At 39.2% G+C, this 24126-nt stretch overlaps 1 protein-coding gene across 1 annotated transcript in view; it reads right to left on the bottom strand.

The window, feature by feature from the left end:
- LOC124606191 (synaptotagmin-5) overlaps positions 1 to 24126 on the bottom strand; it is a 241677-nt gene that overhangs the window by 68755 nt on the left and 148796 nt on the right. Inside the window, exon 7 of the mRNA XM_047138159.1 lies at positions 17067 to 17187. Within this exon, the coding sequence (XP_046994115.1) occupies positions 17067 to 17187 (121 nt within the window). The remainder of the gene's footprint in view (positions 1 to 17066; positions 17188 to 24126) is intronic.

Here is a 24126-nt window from a genome sequence, read left to right on the forward strand (position 1 = left end):
AACAGTACAGGATGCCTGATTTAAATATGGCTGCTGAAAAAGGTATGTTTGCATATCATGCTGTCCATCACCATCATAACTTTCAATCAAATGCTTGCACTTCTTCTTTGACCCACAAGCTTTCTGACAGGCTGAAATATTGTTGTACTAGAACTAGAAACTGGAGAAAGAAAATTGGCATTCTACGGGTGGGAGCATGGAATGTCAGATCCCTTAATCGGGCAGGTAGGTTAGAAAATTTAAAAAGGGAAATGGATAGGTTAAAGTTAGATATAGTGGGAATTAGTGAAGTTCGGTGGCAGGAGGAACAAGACGTTTGGTCAGGTGAATACAGGGTTATAAATACAAAATCAAATAGGGGTAATGCAGTAGTGCAGGTAAGCTACTACAAACAGCATAGTGAACACATTATTGTGGCCAAGATAGACATGAAGCCCATGCCTACTACAGTAGTACAAGTTTATATGCTAACTAGCTCTGCAGATGATGAAGAAATAGATGAAACGTATGATGAGATAAAAGAAATTATTCAGGTAGTGAAGGGAGATAAAAATTTAATAGTCATAGGTGACTGGAATTCGAGAGTAGGAAAAGGGAGAGAAGAAAACACAGTAGGTGAACATGGATTGGAGGTAAGAAATGAAAGAGGAAGCCATATGGTAGAGTTTTGCACAGAGCATAACTTAATCATAGCTAATGCTTGGTTCAAGATACATAAAAGAAGGTTGTATACATGGAAGAATCCTGGAGATACTAGAAGGTATCAGATAGATTATATAATGGTAAGACAGAGATTTAGGAACCAGGTTTTAAATTGTAAGATATTTCCAGGGGCGGATGTGGACTCTGACCACAATCTATTGGTTATGAACTGCAGATTAAAACTGAAGAAACTGTGAAAAGATGGGAATTTAAGGAGATGGGACCTGGATAAACTGACTAAACCAGAGGTTGTACAGAGTTTCAGGGAGAGCATAAGGGAACAATTGACAGGAATGGGGGAAAGAAATACAGTAGAAGAAGAATGGGTACCTTTGAGGGATGAAGTAGTGAAGGCAGCAGACAATCGAGTAGGTAAAAAGACAAGGGCTAGTAGAAATCCTTGGGTAACAGAAGAAATATTGAATTTAATTTTGAAAGGAGAAAATATAAAAATGCAGTAAATGAAGCAGGCAAAAAGGAATGCAAACATCTCAAAAATGAGATTGACAGGAAGTGCAAAATGGCTAAGCAGGGATGGCTTGAGTACAAATATAAGAATGTAGAGGCTTATGTCACTAGGGGTAAGATAGATACTGCCTACAGGAAAATTAAAGAGACCTTTGGAGGAAAGAGAACCATTTGTACGTATATCAAGAGCTCAGATGGAAACCCAGTTCTAAGCAAAGAAGTGAAAGCAGGAAGGTGGAAGGAGTATATAGAGGGTCTATAGAAGGGCGATGTACTTGAGGACAATATTATGGAAATGGAAGAGGATGTAGATGAAGATGAAATGGGAGATAAGATACTGCGTGAAGAGTTTGACAGAGCACTGAAAGACCTGAGTCAAAACAAGGCCCCGGGAGTAGACAACATTCCATTAGAACTACTGACGGCCTTGGGAGAACCAGTCATGACAAAACTCTACCATCTGGTGAGCAAGATGTATGAGACAGGTGAAATACCCTCGGACATCAAGAAGAATATAATAATCCCAATACCAAAGAAAGCAGGTGTTGACAGATGTGAAAATTACTGAACTATCAGTTTAATAAGTCACAGCTGCAAAATACTAACATGAATTCTTTACAGATGAATGGAAAAACTGGTAGAAGCTGACCTCGGGGAAGATCAGTTTGGATTCCGTAGAAATGTTGGAACATGTGAGCCAATACTGACCTTATGATTTATCTTAGAAAAAAGATTAAGGAAAGGCAAACCTACGTTTCTAGCATTTCTAGACTTAGAGAAAGCTTTTGACAATGTTGACTGGAATACTCTGTTTCAAATTCTGAAGGTGGCAGGGGTAAAATACAGAGGGTGAAAGGCTATTTACAATTTGTACAGAAACCAGATGGCAGTTATAAGAGTTGAGGGGCATGAAAGGGAAGCAGTGGTTGGGAAGGGAGTGAGACAGAGTTGTAGCCTCTCCCCGATGTTATTCAATCTGTAAATTGAAAGGAAACAAAAGAAAAATTCGGAGTAGGTATTAAACTCCATGGAGAAGAAATAAAAACTTTAAGGTTCACCGCTGACATTGTAATTCTGTCAGAGACAGCAAAGGACTTGGAAGAGCAGTTGATCGGAATGGACAGTGTCTGAAAGGAGGATATAAGATGAACATCAACAAAAGTAGAACAAGGATAAATGAATGTAGTCGAATGAAGTTGGGTGATGCTGAGGGAATTAGATTAGGAAATGAGACACATTAAGTAGTAAAGGGGTTTTGCTATTTGGGGAGCAAAATAACTGATAATGGTCAAAGTAGAGAGGATATAAAATGTAGACTGGCAATGGCAAGGAAAGCATTTCTGAAGAAGAGAAATTTGTTAACATTGAGTATAGATTTAAATGTCAGGAAGTCATTTCTGAAAGTATTTGTATGGAGTGTAGCCATGTATGGAAGTGAAACATGGACGATAAATAGTTTGGACAAGAAGAGAATAGAAGCTTTCGAAATGTGGTGCTACAGAAGAATGCTGAAGATTAGACAGGTAGACCATGTAACTAATGAGGAGGTATTGAATAGAATAGGAGAGAAGAGGAGTTTATGGCACAACTTGACAATAAGAAGGGACTGGTTGGTAGGACATGTTCTGAGGCATCAAGGGATCACAAATTTAGCATTGGAGGGCAGCGTGGAGGGTAAAAATCGTAGAGGGAGACCAAGAGATGAATACACTAAGCAGATTCAGAAGGATGTAGGTTGCAGTAAGTACTGGGAGATGAAGAAGCTTGCACAGGATAGAGTAGCATGGAGAGCTGCATCAAACCAGTCTCAGGACTGAAGACCACAACAACAACAACAACAACAACAACAACAATAATGGCTTTTCCTTTTGGGGCTTCATTGAGGATGCAGTGTTTGTTCTAACCTTACCAGATTCTCCACCAGAGCTCAGACTTAGACACTACCTTGTAACCGAATGAGACACGCATGTCATGCTGTGGCGAATTTGGCAAGAAATCGATTTCAGATGGGATGTGTGCTACATAACCAAAGGAAGTCATATTGAAGCTGTTTAAGTAAAAGATGAAAAGTTGATGTATTTTGTTACAAAATTACATGAAAAACATGTCTGTAAGTTAAACAAATAAATCGATATGAATTTTCAAACTTTTCAAGTACTTTTTGATACATCTGTTATACAGTTACTGTGAACTTAGAGTTTGTTGCACAAACTGATAGTGCATGACAGTACATATGAACTGCAATTAAAATTAACGTAGAAAGTGAATAATAGACAGTGCATAATGTAGGAACAGCAGAAATGATTTTTTTTAGTAGTGGTATGGATTGTTGGGATAAAACATTCAAGTGGAAGCTGACAACAGGGAATCCACTTGCCAGCATGTGAGTTTAACTAATGTCACACCCCAGAACACAGCAGCCAATCAGTGTGGAGCACATCTGAATGTAAACAACATAGCGAGCTGAGATGATGCAGGAATATGTACAATGTCTCTGGTAGATGATATGATGGCAGCTGCAACTGATGCAAAAACTTATAAAGGTAAATTTATATTGTATTTGATTGTCAGTAGCTATTTGCAAAATGAGTGACAGTGAGGTTAAGAACAGTGTGTTAGGTAATAAACTTTCAGCTTTGAGGAGGTCCAGATTAATGCTACAGAGCATGAGACTGCAAAATCCAGGTCAGTTCTGTTGCATGATCTAGATTTTTGGGACATTTGAATGTGATGGTGGCCCATTGTTGGACTGCATGGGAATGTGAGTGTAAGCATACTCATTGAAAAGGTTCTTGTTGACTACGTCTGACCACCACAAAAGAGGATCACTGTATTGTGCAGCAAGCACATCAAAACTCCTTCACATCTGTGCCTGCCTTATGAGAACAAATGATGGACTTCCTCCATCATTCTATTACCCCACATGACAGGTCATAGACTACAGAGACTAGTAGTAGCTGGAATAGAGAATTACTGTCCCATGTGTGAGTTTCTGAGACTGGGAAGAATGAACTGCTAATGAATAATACACATTGTGTTCAGAAATGAATCACAGTTTTGCATTACCCCTTATTACCCACCGTTGACAAGTATGGTTGTGACCTGGGACAATGTACTGGAGAAGCAAAGTGGTGTTACTCCTAGCATTACAGTGTGTGGAGCCATCAGGTATAAATTTAGGTCATGGTTGATAGTGACAGAAGGAACTCTGATGGCACTATGGCACATTACAGACATCCTGCATCTTTGTGTGTTACGGCTCATGCTACATGGGGGTACCCAAAAAAGAAAACCAGAATAGCATTGCCATGGGTGGACCCTGTGTAGTATGCAATTTTGCTGCTAGGCGTGACCTGCGCAACTGATTACCATTTCAGTGCAACCTGTGTTGTTGACCTGGCTTCTTCTCTTCATCTGTAGTGATTGTTTTTGCTAGTGCTGTTTTGTTTTTTATTATGGAAAGCTTAAGTGAACATGTGCAGCTATGAAATTTTGTTTTCTACTCAGTAAAAACGATGCTGAAACTGTTTTAAATTTGAAAACAGCTTACCAAGATGACAGTATGGGGAAAACTCAAGTGTGCAAGTAGTCTGCTTGATTTAAAAATGGTGACATGTTGATTGATGACAAAACTTGTTCTGAACGCCTATCAGCTACCCAAATTGATGGAAATATTGAAAAAATTCGAGAGCTTGTGCACACAGACTGTCAACAGACAATTGATCAACTGTCAGAGATTAGTGGGTTATCTTGGAGCTCAGTTCAGCGAATTTGTGGCAGACAGGAGACCGCTTCTTCCACCATGACAACCCTCCTGCACACTACCATCTCTGTTAGGCAGTTTTTGGCTAAAAGTGACATGGTTCCACTGCCCCATGCACCTTACTTGCCCAACCTGGCTCTGTGCGACTTTTTCTTATTTCCATGCATGAAAAGGGGCATGACAGGACATCAATTTGAAAACATTGGAGCAGTCAAGGAAAAAGTGAGGGAGGAGCTGTCAGCCACTTCTAAAGATAATTACAAAAAAAATGTTCTGAACAGTATAAGCATGGGTGGGACAATTGTATTAGTTGTAATGGAGAGTATTTTGAAGAGGATGAGATTGATTTGTAAACAATTTGAAAATACAGTATACAGCATTTTTAGAAATTCCCTCTTTTTTTTGGTACGCCCTTGAATAGTATACTGGGGCAGTTTTTCAAAAGGACAATTCTTGTCTACACATCACATGGGTCTGTATAAACTGGTTGTGTGGTCATGGGATACTCCTGTGGCTAGCAGGATCCCCACATCTGTCCCCAATAGAACAAGTGTGTGATCAGCTAAGATGGCAACTCTTTCCCAGAGCCAGTATGCCAGATGTCCAGCACCAGTGACAAAAGCTGTGACCCAGTTTGTCTCAGGAGAGGGTACAATGGCTTTATGACATCCTTCCTATCTGAATCAGTGCATGCATCCAGGCCATAGAAGAGCAACATCATACTAAGTGGGCTTAACTACCAAATTCTTTGTAAATTTGTCTCTATTTAGTAATCACTGAAATAACACCACACACTCACACATGAAGTTTCATTTCGTTTCTTCCTTCCCTGTTGGGTGTTTCAATTTTTTGTTGCACAGTTTATAAAGCTTCCAAATCATGAAACAGAATACTGTTAAATATAATCTTAATTAAATCTTCTAATTGGAAATCAACATCGGGAAAGGCATCGAGACTAAAAATGTCAGTAGCTACTGGTGAAGACAGTACACAAAATTCAAATGGTCTGCATACGTGTTTACTGATAATATTGACTGTAATGGAGGTAAGACATTCACAGAAATGGTTCTAACCCTTAGTATAGGATGAGAATCTACAGTACGTTAGTTTTTTATGCGTTCTGAGAAGGCTTTGAAGCTTGTGCTAATATGTGGCCCCAGTGGTAGAATTGATGGAAACTGGCCGAAAGGCAGTTGGTGGGGTGGGATTGGGGGGATTGGGAAGGGGGGGGGGGGGGGGGAGTTGTGGGGAGGTGGGAGATAGTGTTTAACACTCACAACTATGTTGCTCTGTAGTTGTATTCCTGTTTACACAGTAAAGCATCTGATGAGGACAGTTGTGCCAGTACTAAGATATCATCCATTATACAACAAGCAAATCACAAACTAATCAGCAAGAATTTTCTAGGAGGTTTACTACCATGCACAATATTCATATGGGCACCTGCCAGACATCTTCAGGTGAGTCCGCAAAGACAGACATCTGCTATCCCCATTGCACAATTTATCAGTGCACTGTATGCATTTCACATGTGTGCCATGATCACAATTACAAGACCAATGTCACTGTCAGCAGGCAGCGCCCTTGATGGCAGAAACACAAAATTAGCTGTACAGGGGATTGCCTCTTGCCATACCCCTCCATGTTCTTTGTTGCTTCTAGTGGGAGAAAATAAATAAATAATTGGATTCCAGGTATTACTGGATTGATAGCCATTGTCCCAGTTAACAGTTACCTCCACAGACATTTTAGCAATGGAAACCCAACAAGAATTAGCAGCAGCAAAAAATATTGTTTTGTTGTATTCCACTGTATGCCCAGTGAATATACATGGCTCAGCAATGGCACACTTTATGGGTAGCAAAAGACAAATGCATCATTTATGTTCTGTGCGATGTTCTTCCAAGGAACATGTGGTCTGATTTACCATATTGGCAAGTTATTTTTTTAACTCTTCCAGGACTTCATGTGTAAGGTCTTGTGTGGCTTCTAGCATGAGACACAGTTAACAACTAGCATGAGACACAGTTAACAAGCTCTCCTCTGAAGAATGATTCACTGTTCTCTCATTCGGCAGTTTTACAAAAAACTTTTGAAAAGATCAGAAGGAGTGAAATGAGGTTATAATAAGAGGCAGTTGGTTTATCTTCAGTTTTATAAATGTGCATTACTACAGCATGTTTAAGTTTGTGGTTGACTGATTACAAACTTAGCTCAAGCATATTCTGCTAGAAACACCACCATAGCCATCAGAATTGCTACTTATTAATGAAGTGATGGATTTCGTACTCTACTTAGGACTTGTATTTTCAAACAGGAATGTTTATTGGTCTTGTTTGTTAGTGGCTGCAATATCTGCTGCCACTGTGAGGAGGTAATAATTGAATTTGGTTACTAATGATCTCAGTGTATCCTTATTTATACCACATCTACTTTTTAGGGCCTGAGTTTCATTTGCATTACTATTTTTGTTTAGTAGTATCATCCTTTGATTTGGGTAGAGGTCTGCCTTCATAACACAAGACATTTTAATTCCAAGACTCACCCATTCTTCGTCCTTGCTTCTAATCAGTTTTACCTTAAAGATGACTCAAAGTGCTATAGATATGCTAAGAAAGTTACATTTTCTCTCTAGCCTACTACAATTTCTTACAAATCTCTTCTCAGAATTTTTGTCCTAACTTATTTCTAGACTGTGCAGTCAGGTCATTGTTTATAATTCTATGATACATATATTTCTTTGAAGATCTGAACATAATTGGTCAGCATATTTTACTGTCAACATTTGAGCATTAATAGATAATCAGTGACTGCTGCTGTTACACACAAATCACTGAAGATAGTTGGGTGCAAGAACAAATTACCAATATTGTTTTTGGTATAGATGCCACAATCCTCAAAGGCAATTCTACTGTGGCGAATAATCCAAAGCAAGGCTGAATACCAAAAATTCAAGGCGTCCTTGATCAGTACTGTTTGACGGAAAATCAGCATTAAAATCTTGACAAACAATTAATTCCATATAAACCTACTTAAAATTGTTAAAAGTGTCTCTGTGTGTTTTGTGAAGCCTAAGATCCTTTCTGCTCATTGTCTTAAACTGTCAGCACTGCTAGCTTGTGTATAGCTCACTATTGTCAAATAGCATTCAGTGAATTATTGAACACAATTTTATTAACATGAAGGCCCTGGGAGTTAACTGCATTTTTAAAAATAAAGTAGCTTGTTCCCTCTTTCCACTTGTTGCCTCTAAAGTAATACAATATTAGACTGCTTCCATCAAAATACATCTGTTCCTTTTAAGTAATTTCCCTGTGGTGTTCAGGTTAGCACACAACAGCTTCTGACATTGGATCTGCCCTTTCATTTCCTCTATGAATATCCAAAAGTAAGTGTTGACAGACAATACATCTCCAGTTCAGTGCATATATATTAATTAATAATCTTTTTCAGTACTTGAAGAATCTTTATATGCATTTCATTGGCAGACTGTAAACTGTCAGTAGCCACCATATTTCCATATCAAATAATGGGCACAGTATTCATATAGATGTTGAGCTCAATATTTGTTATCCTGTAGTTTTCCAAATAGAAATTATTGTCTGATGAACAGAGGCGTACACATTTACTGTTCATAAAACATAAATAATTTTTTATTGACCTGATTTGGTTGCCAAGTGCACAGAAGGAACTCATCAATCTGGTACAAAAATTATTAATAAAATATGTAGATGTATGAGTCAAGACTTGGAGATTGTAGTTCTCTACCTTAGCATGAAAAATTTGGAATGCTTATTTTAAATGGGCTTTCCTTCTTGTAGAATGTAAATATCCCATCCTCAGTAATCAGTTACTCATGTGTCTATAATGTATTCATTAGTGGATCAGCAACAGTTGAAAAATGTAAACTGAAAACCTGCAACTTTTTTCAGGACACCAGTAGTTATTTTTCTCCGATTATATGAGATGTTCAATTATAACCATTTAAATCACAAGTAGAATGTAGCAGATGATTATTCCATACAAGTAATTGTTAATAACTAAACTACTGAAGGTATGGATTTACATTTCTGTTCCTTTCACCTCCCTGAAATTTTTCTTTTGAGAGAAGTTACACAAAATATGACGAGTGGCTGTGCTATATTTTATTCAGGTGTACATCAAGTAAAAGTGTAAACATCATATGATATTGTTGGCTGGTGTATAGTGTATGGGTTCAGCCAACTAAATAAAAAGGCACTCATGAGACACCATGGACCACATTAGGGGGTACTTGCAATGCATCAAGAAGTGCCCTCAAGAACAGCACATTGCCAGTATATAAGGATAGGCATCGAATATGCAAGCACACTTTGGATCATCAAGCAGCTAATAACATTGCCTGAACTGAACAAGGAAAACTGTCATTGTATGTTGACTTGAATGCATTTCTGATTACTACATTGGAGGACTTTGCTGTTATATATAATGGCTTTGGGCCCTTGGATATTCTGGTTAATCTCTCTTGTTCTGTTTTGCATGCTAGTGGTCTTTGACTTGGCATAAGCAGGTTATGAATTATTTCAGTTGTTTTACTTTGACTGTGTTGAATGAATCAGTGTATTCATCAAATACCAGCACATTGTATTGGTTCCACCTGCTTTTTTTTCTTCGTTTGTTGCCCCCAATGTTGTACTGCATTCCTAAATCAGCTGAAAAATGAAGTTCGTAATTTAGACACTGACTACTCTAAAGGGTCAACCTTCTCTATTATGAAAATACAGACTATATCCATATATACTAATGGTAAATAGTTAAAAGTAACAAAACAAATTTAAGGAGGCGGATGGAAAAACAAGAGGGGAATTAAAATTATCCCAGCTTGCTTCATCACATCATGGCTGCCAACTCTAAAATCCTACCATAGGGACTAATAAGCTTAACCTACCCCATTGATGGACAGACCACCATCAACAGTATTTTATGTTCTCATTTCATGAGGCACATTTCAAAGCTTTGGAACTTAATCCAGGATATTGTTGCAAAAGCTGGTAACCATGAGCATTATGCTACCAAATCTCCCCTCCCTTTCTAGCAAAATATTATTGGTGAAAATTCATTATTCTCTTTGTTTTCTCCAGTAATCTGTCAGTTGTTCACTGTGTTTTTTTTCCATCCTGTCTTCTGACTATGTCAGACCAATTTTTTTTTTTATTCTCCTATCTTGGATTCCTTCCATATTCAATATGCTTTCCCAAGCACTTCTCTGTCATTTGTTTTCTCAGCTTTTATATGATTTTTTTCTATATATTCTTTTATTTTGTGAATACAATTTGTTGACTTCCTATCCCTCAAATATTTGAAGATCTTTTTGGTTAATCTACTGCCTTGCATTTCATACAAATATCTTTAAGACACCAGCCTTCTTTTTCATATTACTTCTGAGACGTTGATTTAATTTCATTTTCATATCATTTATTTGGTCCTTCTTGATTCATCACATACCTAAATAGTATATTGAATACAGGACAAGTCAGACAGGTATTTTTCATTGTAAAAGTTTTTAGTTGTGCCATATGTCCTTCCCATTTCGTGTATCCTTTCCTCTATAACAACTGTTTCCAAAACATTTTCTTGGATTATCTCTCCAAGATATTTAAACTCTTTTACATATTTCATCTGGCAGATATCTGTTTTCAGAAATTAAGGTGCATCTTCAACATTTGTAAAAGTCTTGTTTTTATACTGCAGAAATTCTTAAGCTGGCCTTCCTGGCTGTTACAGCAGATAGTATAACAAAATCATATGCAAATGTAAGAAATTTTATTCCAAAATTATTGTTATCTCTTTCCAAAATTATTGTGGGAGTGTCAAGGGATGAAGTGGAGAGAGGGTAGGCAGCTAGGTGCAGTCGGGAGGTTAGGTGGAGGGTGGAGGAGGAGGGAGGAGTAATGAAAAAGGAGAGAAGTAAAAGGACTAACAGTGCGTTGGTGGATTAGAAGGCTGTGTGTAGTGCTGGAATGGGAATAGGGATGGGGCTAGATGGGGAAGGACCATAACTAATGAAGGTTAAGGTCAGGAGGGTTATGAGAATCTAGGATATATTTGCAGGGAGACTACCTGCCTGCACAGTTCATAAAAGCTGGTGTTGGTGAGAAGGATCCAGATGGCACAGACTGTGAAGCAGTCACTGAAATGAGGAATGTCATTTTGGGCAGCATCCTCAGCAGCAGTGTGGTCCAGCTGTTCCTTGGCCACAGTTTGTAGGTGGCCATTCATGCAGACTGAAAGCCTGTTGGTTGTGATGCCCATGTAAAACGTAGCACAGTGGTTGCAACTTAGCTTGTAAATCACGTGGCTGGTTTCATAGATAGCCCTGCCTTTGATGGGATAGGTGATGTCTGTTACCAGACTGAAGTAGGTGGTGGTGGGAGGATGCATCAGAGAGGTCTTGCACCCAGGTCTATTATAGGGATATGAGCCATAAGGCAAAGGGGTTGGGAGGAGGGATTGTGTAGAGATGGACAAGCACATTGTGTAGGTTTGATGGGTGGTGGAATACCACTATGGAAGGGTGGAAAGGATAGTGAGTAGGACATTTCTCATTCCATGACATGATGAGAGATAACTGAAACCCTGGTGGACAGTGTAATTCAGCTGCTCCAGTCCTGGGTGGTACTGAGTCACAAGGGGAATGCTCCTCTGTGGCCAGATGGTGGGAATTGGGAATCGGTGGGTGACAAAAGATATGGTGCAGAAGACATGTTTTTGTACAAGGCTAGATAGCAATTACAGTCTATGAAGGCCTCAGTGAGACCCTCAGTATATTTTGCGAGGGCTGTTCATAACTACAGATGTGACAGCAAGGATTATTAGGCCATGTGGAAGGGACTTCTTGGTATGGAATGGGTGGCAGCTGTCAAAGTGGAGATATACTGCTAGTTGGTGGTTTGATATGGACAGAGGTACTAGTGTAGCCATATTTGAGGTGGAGGTCAACATTGAGGAAGGTGGCCTGTTGGGCTGAATAGAACCAGGTGAAGCAAATGGAGGAGAAGGTTTTGAGGTTCTGGAGGAATGTGGAGAAGGTGTCCTCACTCTCAATCTAGATCACAAAGATGTCATCAGTGAATCTGAACCAGGTGAGGGATTTGGGATTCTGGGTGTTTAGGAAGGATTCCTCTAGATGGCCCACAAATAGGTAGGCATAGGATGTGCCCATAACCATACCCTGGGTTTTTGCAGGTAATGCCTTCAAAGGAGAAGTAATTGTGGGTGAGGATATAGTTGGTCATGGCAACTAGGAAGGAGGTTGTAGATTTGGAATTCATTGGGTGTTGGGAAGGGTAGTGTTCCACAGTGGTAAGGCCATGGGCATTAGGGATGTTAGTGCATAGGGAGGTGGCATCAGTAGTGATGAGCAGGGCACCATGTGATAAAGGAATAGGAACTGTGGAGAGTAAGTGGAGGAAATGGTCAGTATCTTTTATACAGGAGGGTAATGTGAAGGTAATGGACTAAAGGTGTTGCTCTATGAGAGCAGAGATTCTCTCAGTGGGGGCACAATAACTGGCCACAATGGGACTTCATGGGTGGTTGCACTTATGGACTTTAGGAAGCATCTAGAAGGTAGGAGTGTGGAAAGTGGTAGGGGCGAAAGAGTGATGGACTCAGGGGAGAGGTTCTGGGATGAGGCTAAGGATTTGAGGAGAGACTGGACATCTTGCTGGAATGGGGTCACTGTGGAAGGGTGTGGATGAATCTGACAGATGCTAGTGCCCTTCTATCAGGTAATCATTAGGGTCCAAACAACAGTGGTGGAGCCTTTGTCAGCAGGTGGGATCATAAGGTTGGGATCAAGTTTTTGGTTGTGGATTGCAATTCTTTCCATGGATGTAAGGTTCTTTGTTTTTTCTTTGGTCTCATTGTGTCTTCACACCAATTTCAGTTGGTTTTTGCCTTCCAATATCAGCCTACTCCCTCAGATTTCATCTTGTTTTGCCTTACTTCATCCATATCATTACTTTCATGTTTTTTCCCATGTTTTTGGGTGTTTTTCTACGAATTTTTTCGTCCATAGTTCTACATTATTTATGTATTTTTACGTGTTTTTATTCACCACCATGGAACCTTGCTCCTTCCATCCATGTCAGGGTACAATTTTTTTTTCTTGTTTTCACAGCAGGACCCATTTGGTTGTCATCCTTTGCACACTTACAGCATAGAGGTACATTGACGTTTTGTTGGAAAGTCATCCTGAATTTACATTTCAGCAACAAAATGCCCACCAGAGTTTTTTCTGCTTGTCTTTGTGCTCGCCAAATCCTACCTTGGCCAGCAACATCACTGGACCTTTCTCCAATTGAAAATGTTTGGAGCATTATGGGCAGAGCTCTCCAACCAGCTTGGGATTTTGATGATCTAACATGCCAGTTGGACAGAATTTGGCATGATATCCCCCAGTAGGACACCCAACAACACTGTCAATTAATACCAAGCTGAATAACTGCTTGCATAAGGGCCAAAAGTGAACTAACACATTATTGTCTTGCTCAGCTTTTGAAGCTGTTTATCTTGAATTAAAAATATAATTTTTGTGAAACTGTATTTATTTGTCTGTACACGTGCATCACTACCAATTTCTGTTCCTTCCTTTTGGATAATTCCTTCATGGTGCATCATTTTTGAGTGTTTATCATAGATTTAAGTTGGAGTGAGCTATACTTCTTTTTAATTGTTGTGCAGCATGCAGATTGTTTCTTTGCTTTGCATTCAGGGGATAGATGCTGCTGGATTTCAAAGTCTCTTTATTTTTCATAAAATTGCCTTCAAATTCCAGCAGTACTCAAAATCACAGTTCTGAATTATTTGCTACAGAAACAACAGTTATATAATTGTAGGACTCAAATTAAGACTCATTGAATATACACTCCTGGAAATTGAAATAAGAACACCGTGAATTCATTGTCCCAGGAAGGGGAAACTTTATTGACACATTCCTGGGGTCAGATACATCACATGATCACACTGACAGAACCACAGGCACATAGACACAGGCAACAGAGCATGCACAATGTCGGCACTAGTACAGTGTATATCCACCTTTCGCAGCAATGCAGGCTGCTATTCTCCCATGGAGACGATCGTAGAGATGCTGGATGTAGTCCTGTGGAACGGCTTGCCATGCCATTTCCACCTGGCGCCTCAGTTGGACCAGCGTTCGTGCTGGACGTGCAGACCACGTGAGACGACGCTTCATCCAGTCCCAAACATGCTCAATGGGGGACAGATCCGGAGATCTTGCTGGCCAGGGTAGTTGACTTACACCTTCTAGAGCACGTTGGGTGGCACGGGATACATGCGGACGTGCATTGTCCTGTTGGAACAGCAAGTTCCCTTGCCGGTCTAGGAATGGTAGAACGATGGGTTAGATGACGGTTTGGATGTACCGTGCACTATTCAGTGTCCCCTCGACGATCACCAGTGGTGTACGCCAGTGTAGGAGATCGCTCCCCACACCATGATGCCGGGTGTTGGCCCTGTGTGCCTCGGTCGTATGCAGTCCTGATTGTGGCGCTCACCTGCACGGCGCCAAACACGCATACGACCATCATTGGCACCAAGGCAGAAGCGACTCTCATTGCTGAAGACGACACGTCTCCATTCGTCCCTCCATTCACGCCTGTCGCGACACCACTGGAGGCGGGCTGCACGATGTTGGGGCGTGAGCGGAAGACAGCCTAACGGTGTGCGGGACCGTAGCCCAGCTTCATGGAGACGGTTGCGAATGGTCCTCGCCGATACCCCAGGAGCAACAGTGTCCCTAATTTGCTAGGAAGTGGCGGTGCGGTCCCCTACAGCACTGCGTAGGATCCTACGGTCTTGGCGTGCATCCGTGTGTCGCTGCGGTCCGGTCCCAGGTCGACGGGCACGTGCACCTTCCGCCGACCACTGGCGACAACATCGATGTACTGTGGAGACCTCGCGCCCCACGTGTTGAGCTATTCGGCGGTACGTCCACCCGGCCTCCCGCATGCCCACTATACGCCCTCGCTCAAAGTCCGTCAACTGCACATACGGTTCACGTCCACGCTGTCGTGGCATGCTACCAGTGTTAAAGACTGCGATGGAGCTCCGTATGCCACGGCAAACTGGCTGACACTGACGGTGGCGGTGCACAAATGCTGCGCAGCTAGCGCCATTCGACGGCCAACACCGCGGTTCCTGGTGTGTCCGCTGTGCCGTGCGTGTGATCATTGCTTGTACAGCCCTCTCGCAGTGTCCGGAGCAAGTATGGTGGGTCTGACACACCAGTGTCAATGTGTTCTTTTTTCCATTTCCAGGAGTGTATTAGCCAAGAAAATAATTGTTTCATTAAATTTAATGTAGAAATTTTCTTCCTCAGTTGTTTTGAATTATCAGTTTACTAAATTTTGTATTAAAAATATGTGTTTGCAGCAATTTGATTTATACAAAACATGTCAGTACTCATTTATGAACCAAACTGTGTATCCAAATTTTTATAAAGTTGTAAATGTTAACTGTAAATACATTTTCTCAGTCATGTAAATACTGTTACAAGAAATTATCATGTCCTCTGTTATATATAGATGGGTACCTAATCCTACAAAGCATGGAAGATTTGTTTTTGTACAAGGTCGTGAAGATAATTACGGTCAGTGAAGGCTTCAGTGAGACATAGTTAATTATTAATTATCCTCCCAACCTTGTACAAAAACAAATCTCCCGTGTGTTATCTTTCCAGTCCCCCGCCACCTCCCAAAGTCCCACTGTCCAGCTCAGTATCACCCAGGACTGGAACAAATGAATTACATTCTCCGCAAGGGTTTAGATTATCTCTTGTCAGGCCCTGAAATAAGAAATGTCCTTCTCACTATCCTTCCCACCCCTCCCATCCTCCATCCTCTGAATCTGCACAATATACTCGTCCATCCTCCCTGTAATAGACCTAGATGCAAGACCTGTCCCGTACATCCTCCCACCACCACCAACTCCAATCCGGTCACTAACATCACCTATCCCATCAAAGGTAGGACTACCTGTGAAACCAGTCATGTGGTCTACAAGCTAAGCTGCAATTACAGTGCAGCATTCTATGTAGGCATGACAACCAACAAGCCGTCTGTCTGCACGAATGGCCACCGATAAACTTTGGCCAAGAAACAACTGGACCATCCTGTTGCTGAAAACACTGCCAAACATGATATCCTTCACTTAAATGGCTGCTTCACAGTCTGTGCCATATGGATGCTTCCCACCAACACCAGCTTTTCTGAATTGCGCAGGTGGGAATTTTCCCTGCAATACATTCTACATTCTCATAACCCTCCTGGCCACAACCGCCATTAGTCACTGTCCTCATCCATCCAGTCACTTCCCTGTTCCCATTCCAGCACTACACATCCATCATTCCACCACCACACCAGTCTTTCTATTTCCCCCCTTTTCCACTTCTCCTTCCCCCCCTCCCCCCACTCTGCCCCCACCTCTCATCATCTCTCCCCTGCCCTCCATCTAACCTGCCGCACTTCACTGTCAGCCACCCCCATCACACTATCTCTCCCCCTCCCCACCCCAGCCTCCTCTTTACCCCAACTCAGTTGCCAATCCCATCATGCACTGGTGCTGCTGCTTGCAGTGTGGTTTCAGTTGCCTGGGTCTGCATTCGCGTGTGTGAGTTGCATTTGCATATGTGTGTGTGTGTGTGTGTGTGTGTGTGTGTGTGTGTGTGTGTATCTATTGTTGATGAAGGCCTAAGGCCTTTATGACCAAAAGCTTTAATAGTGACAGTCATTTTGTTGGCCTATCTGCGACTCAGCTTCTCTGCTATATGGTGAGTAGCGACTTCCCTTTTCTTAATATTGTCACTTGAAAATGGTGTTACAAACCAGAACTCAACTATTATCATTATCTACATTCAGAGTGACCACGATACATTACTTTGCTAAGTTAACATTTGCACCTTTCAGTTTCTTTACTACAAACCTGATATTTGAGAAGACAGTCCCTTGTGCTATAGTTTGCTAGATCACTAACAAAGGGGAAAAATAGGACATAATGACTGTGTATGGATTATGAAAGACAACTGAATTTTTATTGATTTTTAACAGGTTGGAAAATTTTAGTATATTACCAACAGTGTCCTTATCTGGAGGTAGGAAAAGATTTCTGGCCTTCAGCAAAACAACAGTTAGGCGTTCGGCAGATGGAAGGTAACTGAGCGACAGCAGAACTTCTTGTAATTCTTCAGGAGGCTGAAATGATATTGCATTCATAACTAACTATACAACTGACACACAAGTTATTAAAATGCTGGTATTTCGAGATGAAATATGTGTACAAGCCCATGTATTCCTGCTTAGTATTAAAAGTAATACAGAAAAATGGTAACCTTCTCAGTTCCTTATAGAAAATTATTTTTGATATTAACTTCCTTTCTTTCAGCAATCTAAATATAACTGCAAGTAAAGTTATACTGTTTTGATAATTGTAGCATTTATTTATAGCTAAATTGTGTTTTAAACACTAAACACACTTATTATACATATTTATAAGCATTATATTATATATTAAATACAAAAGGAATGTCCACTTGTTGGGTGACATATTCCAAACAGTTGAATTGTGTTAAATGTTCTGATTCAAAAGGTATCACAAAAAACTTGAGTTACTGGTATCACAGGGCTTCATCAGCTGTAGCACTTATATTTGATAATGATCTAAAGCAGGGTTATGTTGAAAAATTACCATCATTGTAGTTCACCAGGTGGCTAACTAGTGTGGTTGGTGGTCTCATGGCATAATTACTGCTACTTGTGGCAGAGCCACTAAACCAGTGATGCCCACGGCCTCTGCCGACAATGTGTCATCATCCATTGATATGAAAGATGTAAGTGTATAGATGCCATGATTGGACACTCACCTGCCTTGAGATGACTGGGTGTTTGTGCTGTCCTCATCATTTCATCATCATTCATAAAAGTGGTGAGATTGGACTGAGCAAAGGTTGGAAATTTGTATGGGCACTGATAACTGCATAGTTGAGTGCCCCAGAAACCAAATATCATCATCATCATGATTGGACACATGTTCAGTAGGCCTTATTATTTTGGAGCAATGAATGACAGGACACAATTATTTGGTTTTCTACAAAATTTGTTGGTTCAACAACTAGGAGACATTTCAGTGGTCACATGTCATGCAAGGTACTTCCACTGTAGCGGATCTCCTTTATATTCCACCTCAAGTGTGAGGCCAACATCTACTTCACTCCTTCTTTGACTGTTGATAGCTCTTGGTAGTTGTGTTATCTGGCCACAAAGATCTTCAGATCTAACACCATTATATTTTTGCTTATAGTGTTAATTAAGGAACAAGAAACAGAAGAAAATTTGGGAACATTCCCAAGTGTTTATCTCAGGAACTATTCAAATAGAGACAAAGCTTTATGAACATTTTACTTTGCCTACTGGCACAAGTGTAATCCAAGTTACTGTACCAGTGAAAATTTGAGTACTAGCAATTTCTAATGAGACAGATGTTAACAAACAATGTGGGAACTCTGCTCACCCAAGCATTAGTCTTATTGCTACATTATGGCACTACATGAAAACACTAATATTTTTCTCTGTTCTCTTTTTAATAACTGGTCTTCTCCTGTCCTCCCATCTACTTATGTTTTATGTAACTTTTGTATGCTGCTGTCACTACTAGATGAATCTAATTAATCATTTGTTTCTATGTTTATTCCATCAGTGATATTTTTTTCTTTCTGTCCTTTTTGAGTAACTTTATGATCACTCTCCACAGTGTCATTTTATACATACTGAAGAATAAGCCAGATGAACTTCATTATATGTGAGTAATTTACTTTCATAGATATTCATTTTTGCATTTCATAATTCTTCAGTTTTCTGATGTTTCTTAGAACTATTTAGCAAATTTTTCATTTTTGCTTAAATGTGTACTTCTTTGATTGGAACTGTTAGATTTGACTTATGTACTACAATTCTGTAACTGGCTCAATGAAATTAATATTTTGTGGCTTTCCCATAAGTTAGTATTATTTCTGAAGCATTTATCTTTGCGCAGAAACAGCCTGTAATCACCTTTTCTGGTTTCTCTTTAATGCTGATCACATCAATTTTAATGTTCATCATTCTTGATATTCAGGTGATTTGTTTGTGGAGAGGGAGTGAAAAACTTGAAGTTTTACTGTGAATGATCTCATATTAAAGTTCAAATGTTATTATTCATACTTAATATGTCATTTTCCATTGTCTCCTTCACCCTATTAAAAGATCTTTGTTTGTACAGCGCTACTTGTGATTTTCCAGTTGCCAACATTCTGAACCACATACTACTGGTGATTTAATTGCCAATCTGCACACATTCCCTTACACTTTCAAGAGATAATTATTATGTCTTGGAATTCACTACAATTCATTCATTCCCCTGTGCTCTCATTATACATTTCTTGTTTGTTACTTATTAATAATATTAGCACCATAAAGGAATCATTAGAGGGAATGGAATTTAGTCTGGATGTAACCTATAGTGATACAAAGAAATGATTACATTACAAATCAATAAAACAAAATTAAACAGTATTTGGTGAAGGTTCCACATGTTGCAATAAGAGAGAACCTTTTGTAAATAAGCATCTGGGAAATAAGTAGTATGTTTTATGCAGAAAATAAATTTTGACTATCTCTTGCAACACATAGCCAAGCATTAATTACTCTGTTGGTATCCTTCAGGAGTGCTCTGAAGATAGGGTACCAGTTTTGGTAGTATGACTTACCTGATATAGTGGTTTCTGTTGACTTGCGTTTCAGAACAGCTGGGCTCACTTATCATATCGAAAGATTCTGTCTACCATTTCATCACACATTTATATAACTATGTGAGACTGTATTCACAATCTGACATATTTCTATGACTGTAATCCAAATCATTATATTTGTGCTCTGTCCTGTGTCCCTATAGAAATTTAGATGGCAGGAGGGGAGCCAGTGAGTAAGCTATTGAGGTATATAACAGTAAAATATGCAGATGATAACAGGAACATAAGTGTAATGTGAAGATATAGCTGTTGTTCATCTACATCAAGAATATGGTGAATAACATTATAATTTTCTCACCAGCATTTTTCAAATAAGCTTTTGTAACAGTTCATGTTCTAACTATGTATTACTTCCAGGTAGCTAATATACACCATCAGAAAAAAATTAATACACCCTTTTAGAGGTTTCCAATTGTAAAGTGTTATTTTTCCTCAACAGAAATAGTCGATACCAAAAATATTTTTGACTTTTTAAACAGGTTATGTCAGCTGTTTTTCTAAAAGAATTTCACATGATCTCGTACACAATCTGGTGTAATTCAAGCTAAAATCTGCAAAAAGAAGTTACTTTATTTTTGTTATTACAGTTGATGTGTACAAGCTTTCAATGTACAGTTGAAATTATTTTCTTTTAGGAACATTTGAAATTACGAAATATTTGGTACACTTAAAATTTCTATTATTAATTACGCAATTTAGTGCAATTTATTACATTTATTTCTGAATTCATTTATAAAATAATTATAGAAATTAATATAAAAACATTTGTCAAGAAAATTTATAATACTGCAGAGTGGAGGGGTAGTGGGCACCCCTCTGATGTGATTGGATGTGTTTTTATTTTTGGGAATAACATTGTAATTTTAGGCTTTGTTGAAGTGGAAATTGTAAAGACAGTGTGATATAGAAAAATGTGGGAGAATAAAAGTAACATGAAAACAGAAATTACATAGCTGCTTACTTAAAAATTTATTATGTCACTTGGAACCATGAGAACCCATATTGTCAAAAATTTCAGCTTCAAGAATCAGATACTAGACCGAAGAACTGGAGCCAACTACAAGAAAAGAAGATAAGTATAAAGTTTATTGTAAATCCTACTCCTCCCAAAGCTTAATAGTTAATTATAAAGACAGAGAAATCAACAAATGATCTGAGGGAAGGATAGATTACACAATTCACTCAAGAGTTATTGCTGCAATGTTGCACGTGAAGTACATGAAATGATGATATTTACAGATCAATATCCAAAGTGCTTCTGAGGTACCAGGTATTGACCCATGCTGAAACACCGGAATTAGTATGTGGTGCAGCCTCCACAGGTGGCAATGCAGGCACTTACTCTGGCATCCAGTTGATCATACAGATGGTGAATACTGTGCTGGCATACAGTATGCCATGCCTGGTTAACCTATTAATGTAATTCTGCAAGTGTTGTTGGTTGACAAATCACATGTGTCACTTCTCATCCCATCAAATCCCATACAAGCTCGACCAGATACAAGTCCAGAGATTGTGCTGACCAGGTAAGTTGCTGCACATCTTGCAGAGCATGTTGAGATTCATGGGCAGTGTATGGATGAGTATTATCCTGTTGGAACAGCACATCACCTTCTTGTTGCAAGAACAGCAGAAGAATGGGTCTAACAGCATTCTGCACATACCAAGCACTCATTAGCATCCTCTTCCAGAAGCACCAAAGGTTAATAATAGTTGTAGCTTTTCACACCCCAGACCATCCCGGGTGACAGTGTGTCTGGAACAAAGCACTCTACAAGTCAGCCCTCACCAGATCTATGCTGTACATGCAAATGACCATCAATTGCATGCAGGCAGAATCCACTTTAATTGCTGAAGGCGACAGTGCATCATTCCATTTTCCATATGATCCTCTGACATCACCAGTTGATCCATGTACACACATCAAAACAAGCTTTGCAGCACCCTCATTCCCAGAACTCCCGAAGATATACGTTGACTGCAGATATTGTATCACAGATACAGTCCCTTTGAGTGTTCAGAGACGTCACTAATCCTGCCCAAAGATGTAAACAATGATGCATGAGCAGCGCCTATTAGACAAAGGGGGTCTGACAGCCAATCAGTTACAGCCATTCCACAAGGAAGGAGGTACACAGCTCATGTTGTCTGTAGTTCAAACATGCCTAAACAGTCAATACCACAGTTTGATCACGTCTGCATTGTTACTTTGTGCCAGGAAGGGCTCTCAACAAGGAAAGTGTCCAGGCGTTTTGAACTGAACCAAAGCGATATTGTTCAGACATGGATGAGATACAGAGAGATAGAAACTGTCAATAATGTGACTCACTCAGACCGCCCAAGGGTTACTACTGAGGTGCATGACCACTACCTGCAGATTATGGCTCAGAGGAACCCTGACAACAATGCCACCATGTTGAATAACGCTTTTTGTGCAGCCACAGGACATCATGTTGACTCAAACTGTGCGCAATGGGCTGCATGATGCGCAACTTCATTCCTGACGTCCATGGCGAAGTCCATCTTTGCAACCATGCAGCACAGTACAGATGGGCCCAACAACGTGCTGAATGGGCCACTTAGGATTGGCATCATGTTCTCTTAGAAAGCTGGTGCTACAGTGCCATGTTAGGAAGCAGGAAATTCATGTGGTGTGAAATGATTATCAGGAGTTTCAAGTCTGCATTCAGTAGAAGCCAAGGGTTTCAAGAGAAATTGTATCCACTGTGATTGTGACATTAAACTGAAATAGCAGAAAGAATTTGATGTCTACCTGTTTTCTTGTTTGAGACAAAGCTAGCCAGTATAAAAGTGCAGTTGAATGGTGGTTAGAAGAGGTTTTGGCAAACAAAAGCTATTTGTAGAAAATATATGTTTATTAATGCAGTCTCATTTGATCTTTATCTCATAGTAGACTTGGTAGCTCAACTATTGTCTGGAAAGTTTTCCAGCTATGAATGCCACAGGACTGTGATTTATGCAAGAAAATATGGGATTCTTAGTTAGTTTCATGCTGTATGGATCATCTGAATGATAAATTGTAATAATGTGGAATGAATCATTTTACATCCTCATCACAAATTAATTTGTAAATATGGTTACATGCTGAACATTTATAAGGTTTTCTTTTTTATCATCATCATCATAATCATAATCATAATCATTATTATTATTATTATTATTATTATTATTATTAAATATACAGACCTGAATTAGTAATTCCTATCCACCACCTTTTACACATTACAACAGTAAAATTGCTTCTACAGAATAAAAACTTTTTCAGTTTGTTTTCAAATTTTTATTTTCATCTGTCAGACATTTTACATCTTTGGGTAACTGATCAAAAATTTTAGCTGCAGTATTGTGATCACCTTTCTGTGCTAAAGACAACTTAAAGTGGAGTTATGAATGTAATTTTTCCCTCTAGTATTGTAGTTATGTGCATCATTGTTCCTTTTGAAATGAGTGGATTATTTACAACAAACTTCATGAGGGAATGAATATACAGGGATGCAATAGTCAGAATGCCAAACTCTTTAAAAAGATGTCTACAAGATGATCATGTGAGAGCACCACATATTATTCTTATAGTATGTTTTTTAGCAATGAAGACTTTCTTTCTTAAAGATGAGTTTTCTCAAAACATTATTCCATATGACATCATTGAATGAAAATACGCACAATATATCAACTTACTGATTTGTCTCTCTCCAAGATTTGTAATGGTTCTAAGTGCAAATGTGGCTGAACTAAGCTGTTTTAGGAGTTCTAAAATGTGCTTTTTCCAATTTAAATTCTCATCAGTATGGACACCTAAAATTTCTGAAGTGTCTATCCTATTTATTGCTTCCTCTCTGTGTGTTACACTTACCTCTAGATGTGCAGAACTGAATATGTCGTGTCCTTGTAAAACTGAGACCAGTCACAGAAAACCGGTAAATGACACTGTTAAGAGCATTTTTTTCATTTCTTATGTTTCTGCAATTATGCTTTGATTAATTACAGCACTAGTGTCATCTGCAAAAAGAACTAATGCTGTTTGTTGTATATTAGATGGAAGATTGTTTGCATATACCATATTTTATCGACTATAAAACATTATGGCCTATAAGACACGCCTTAATTTTAAGCATTTTTTTTTTAAATAAAATTTTTACCATTTTTATTATTAGATTGAAGCTACACTAAAAAAATTCTTAGTTGGTAAAACCAAATTGACATTAAAAATCCCTGAAAATTGTCATCTCAACATTCTTCTTCTACTTTGTCTTTGTCTTCTTGTTGTTCTCTTCATCATCATCATCATCATTGTTCTCTTTATTTGTAAGATGGTCTTCACTGCTAT

Source organism: Schistocerca americana, chromosome 3 (assembly GCF_021461395.2).
Source record: "Schistocerca americana isolate TAMUIC-IGC-003095 chromosome 3, iqSchAmer2.1, whole genome shotgun sequence".
NCBI classification, from domain to species: domain Eukaryota; kingdom Metazoa; phylum Arthropoda; class Insecta; order Orthoptera; family Acrididae; genus Schistocerca; species Schistocerca americana.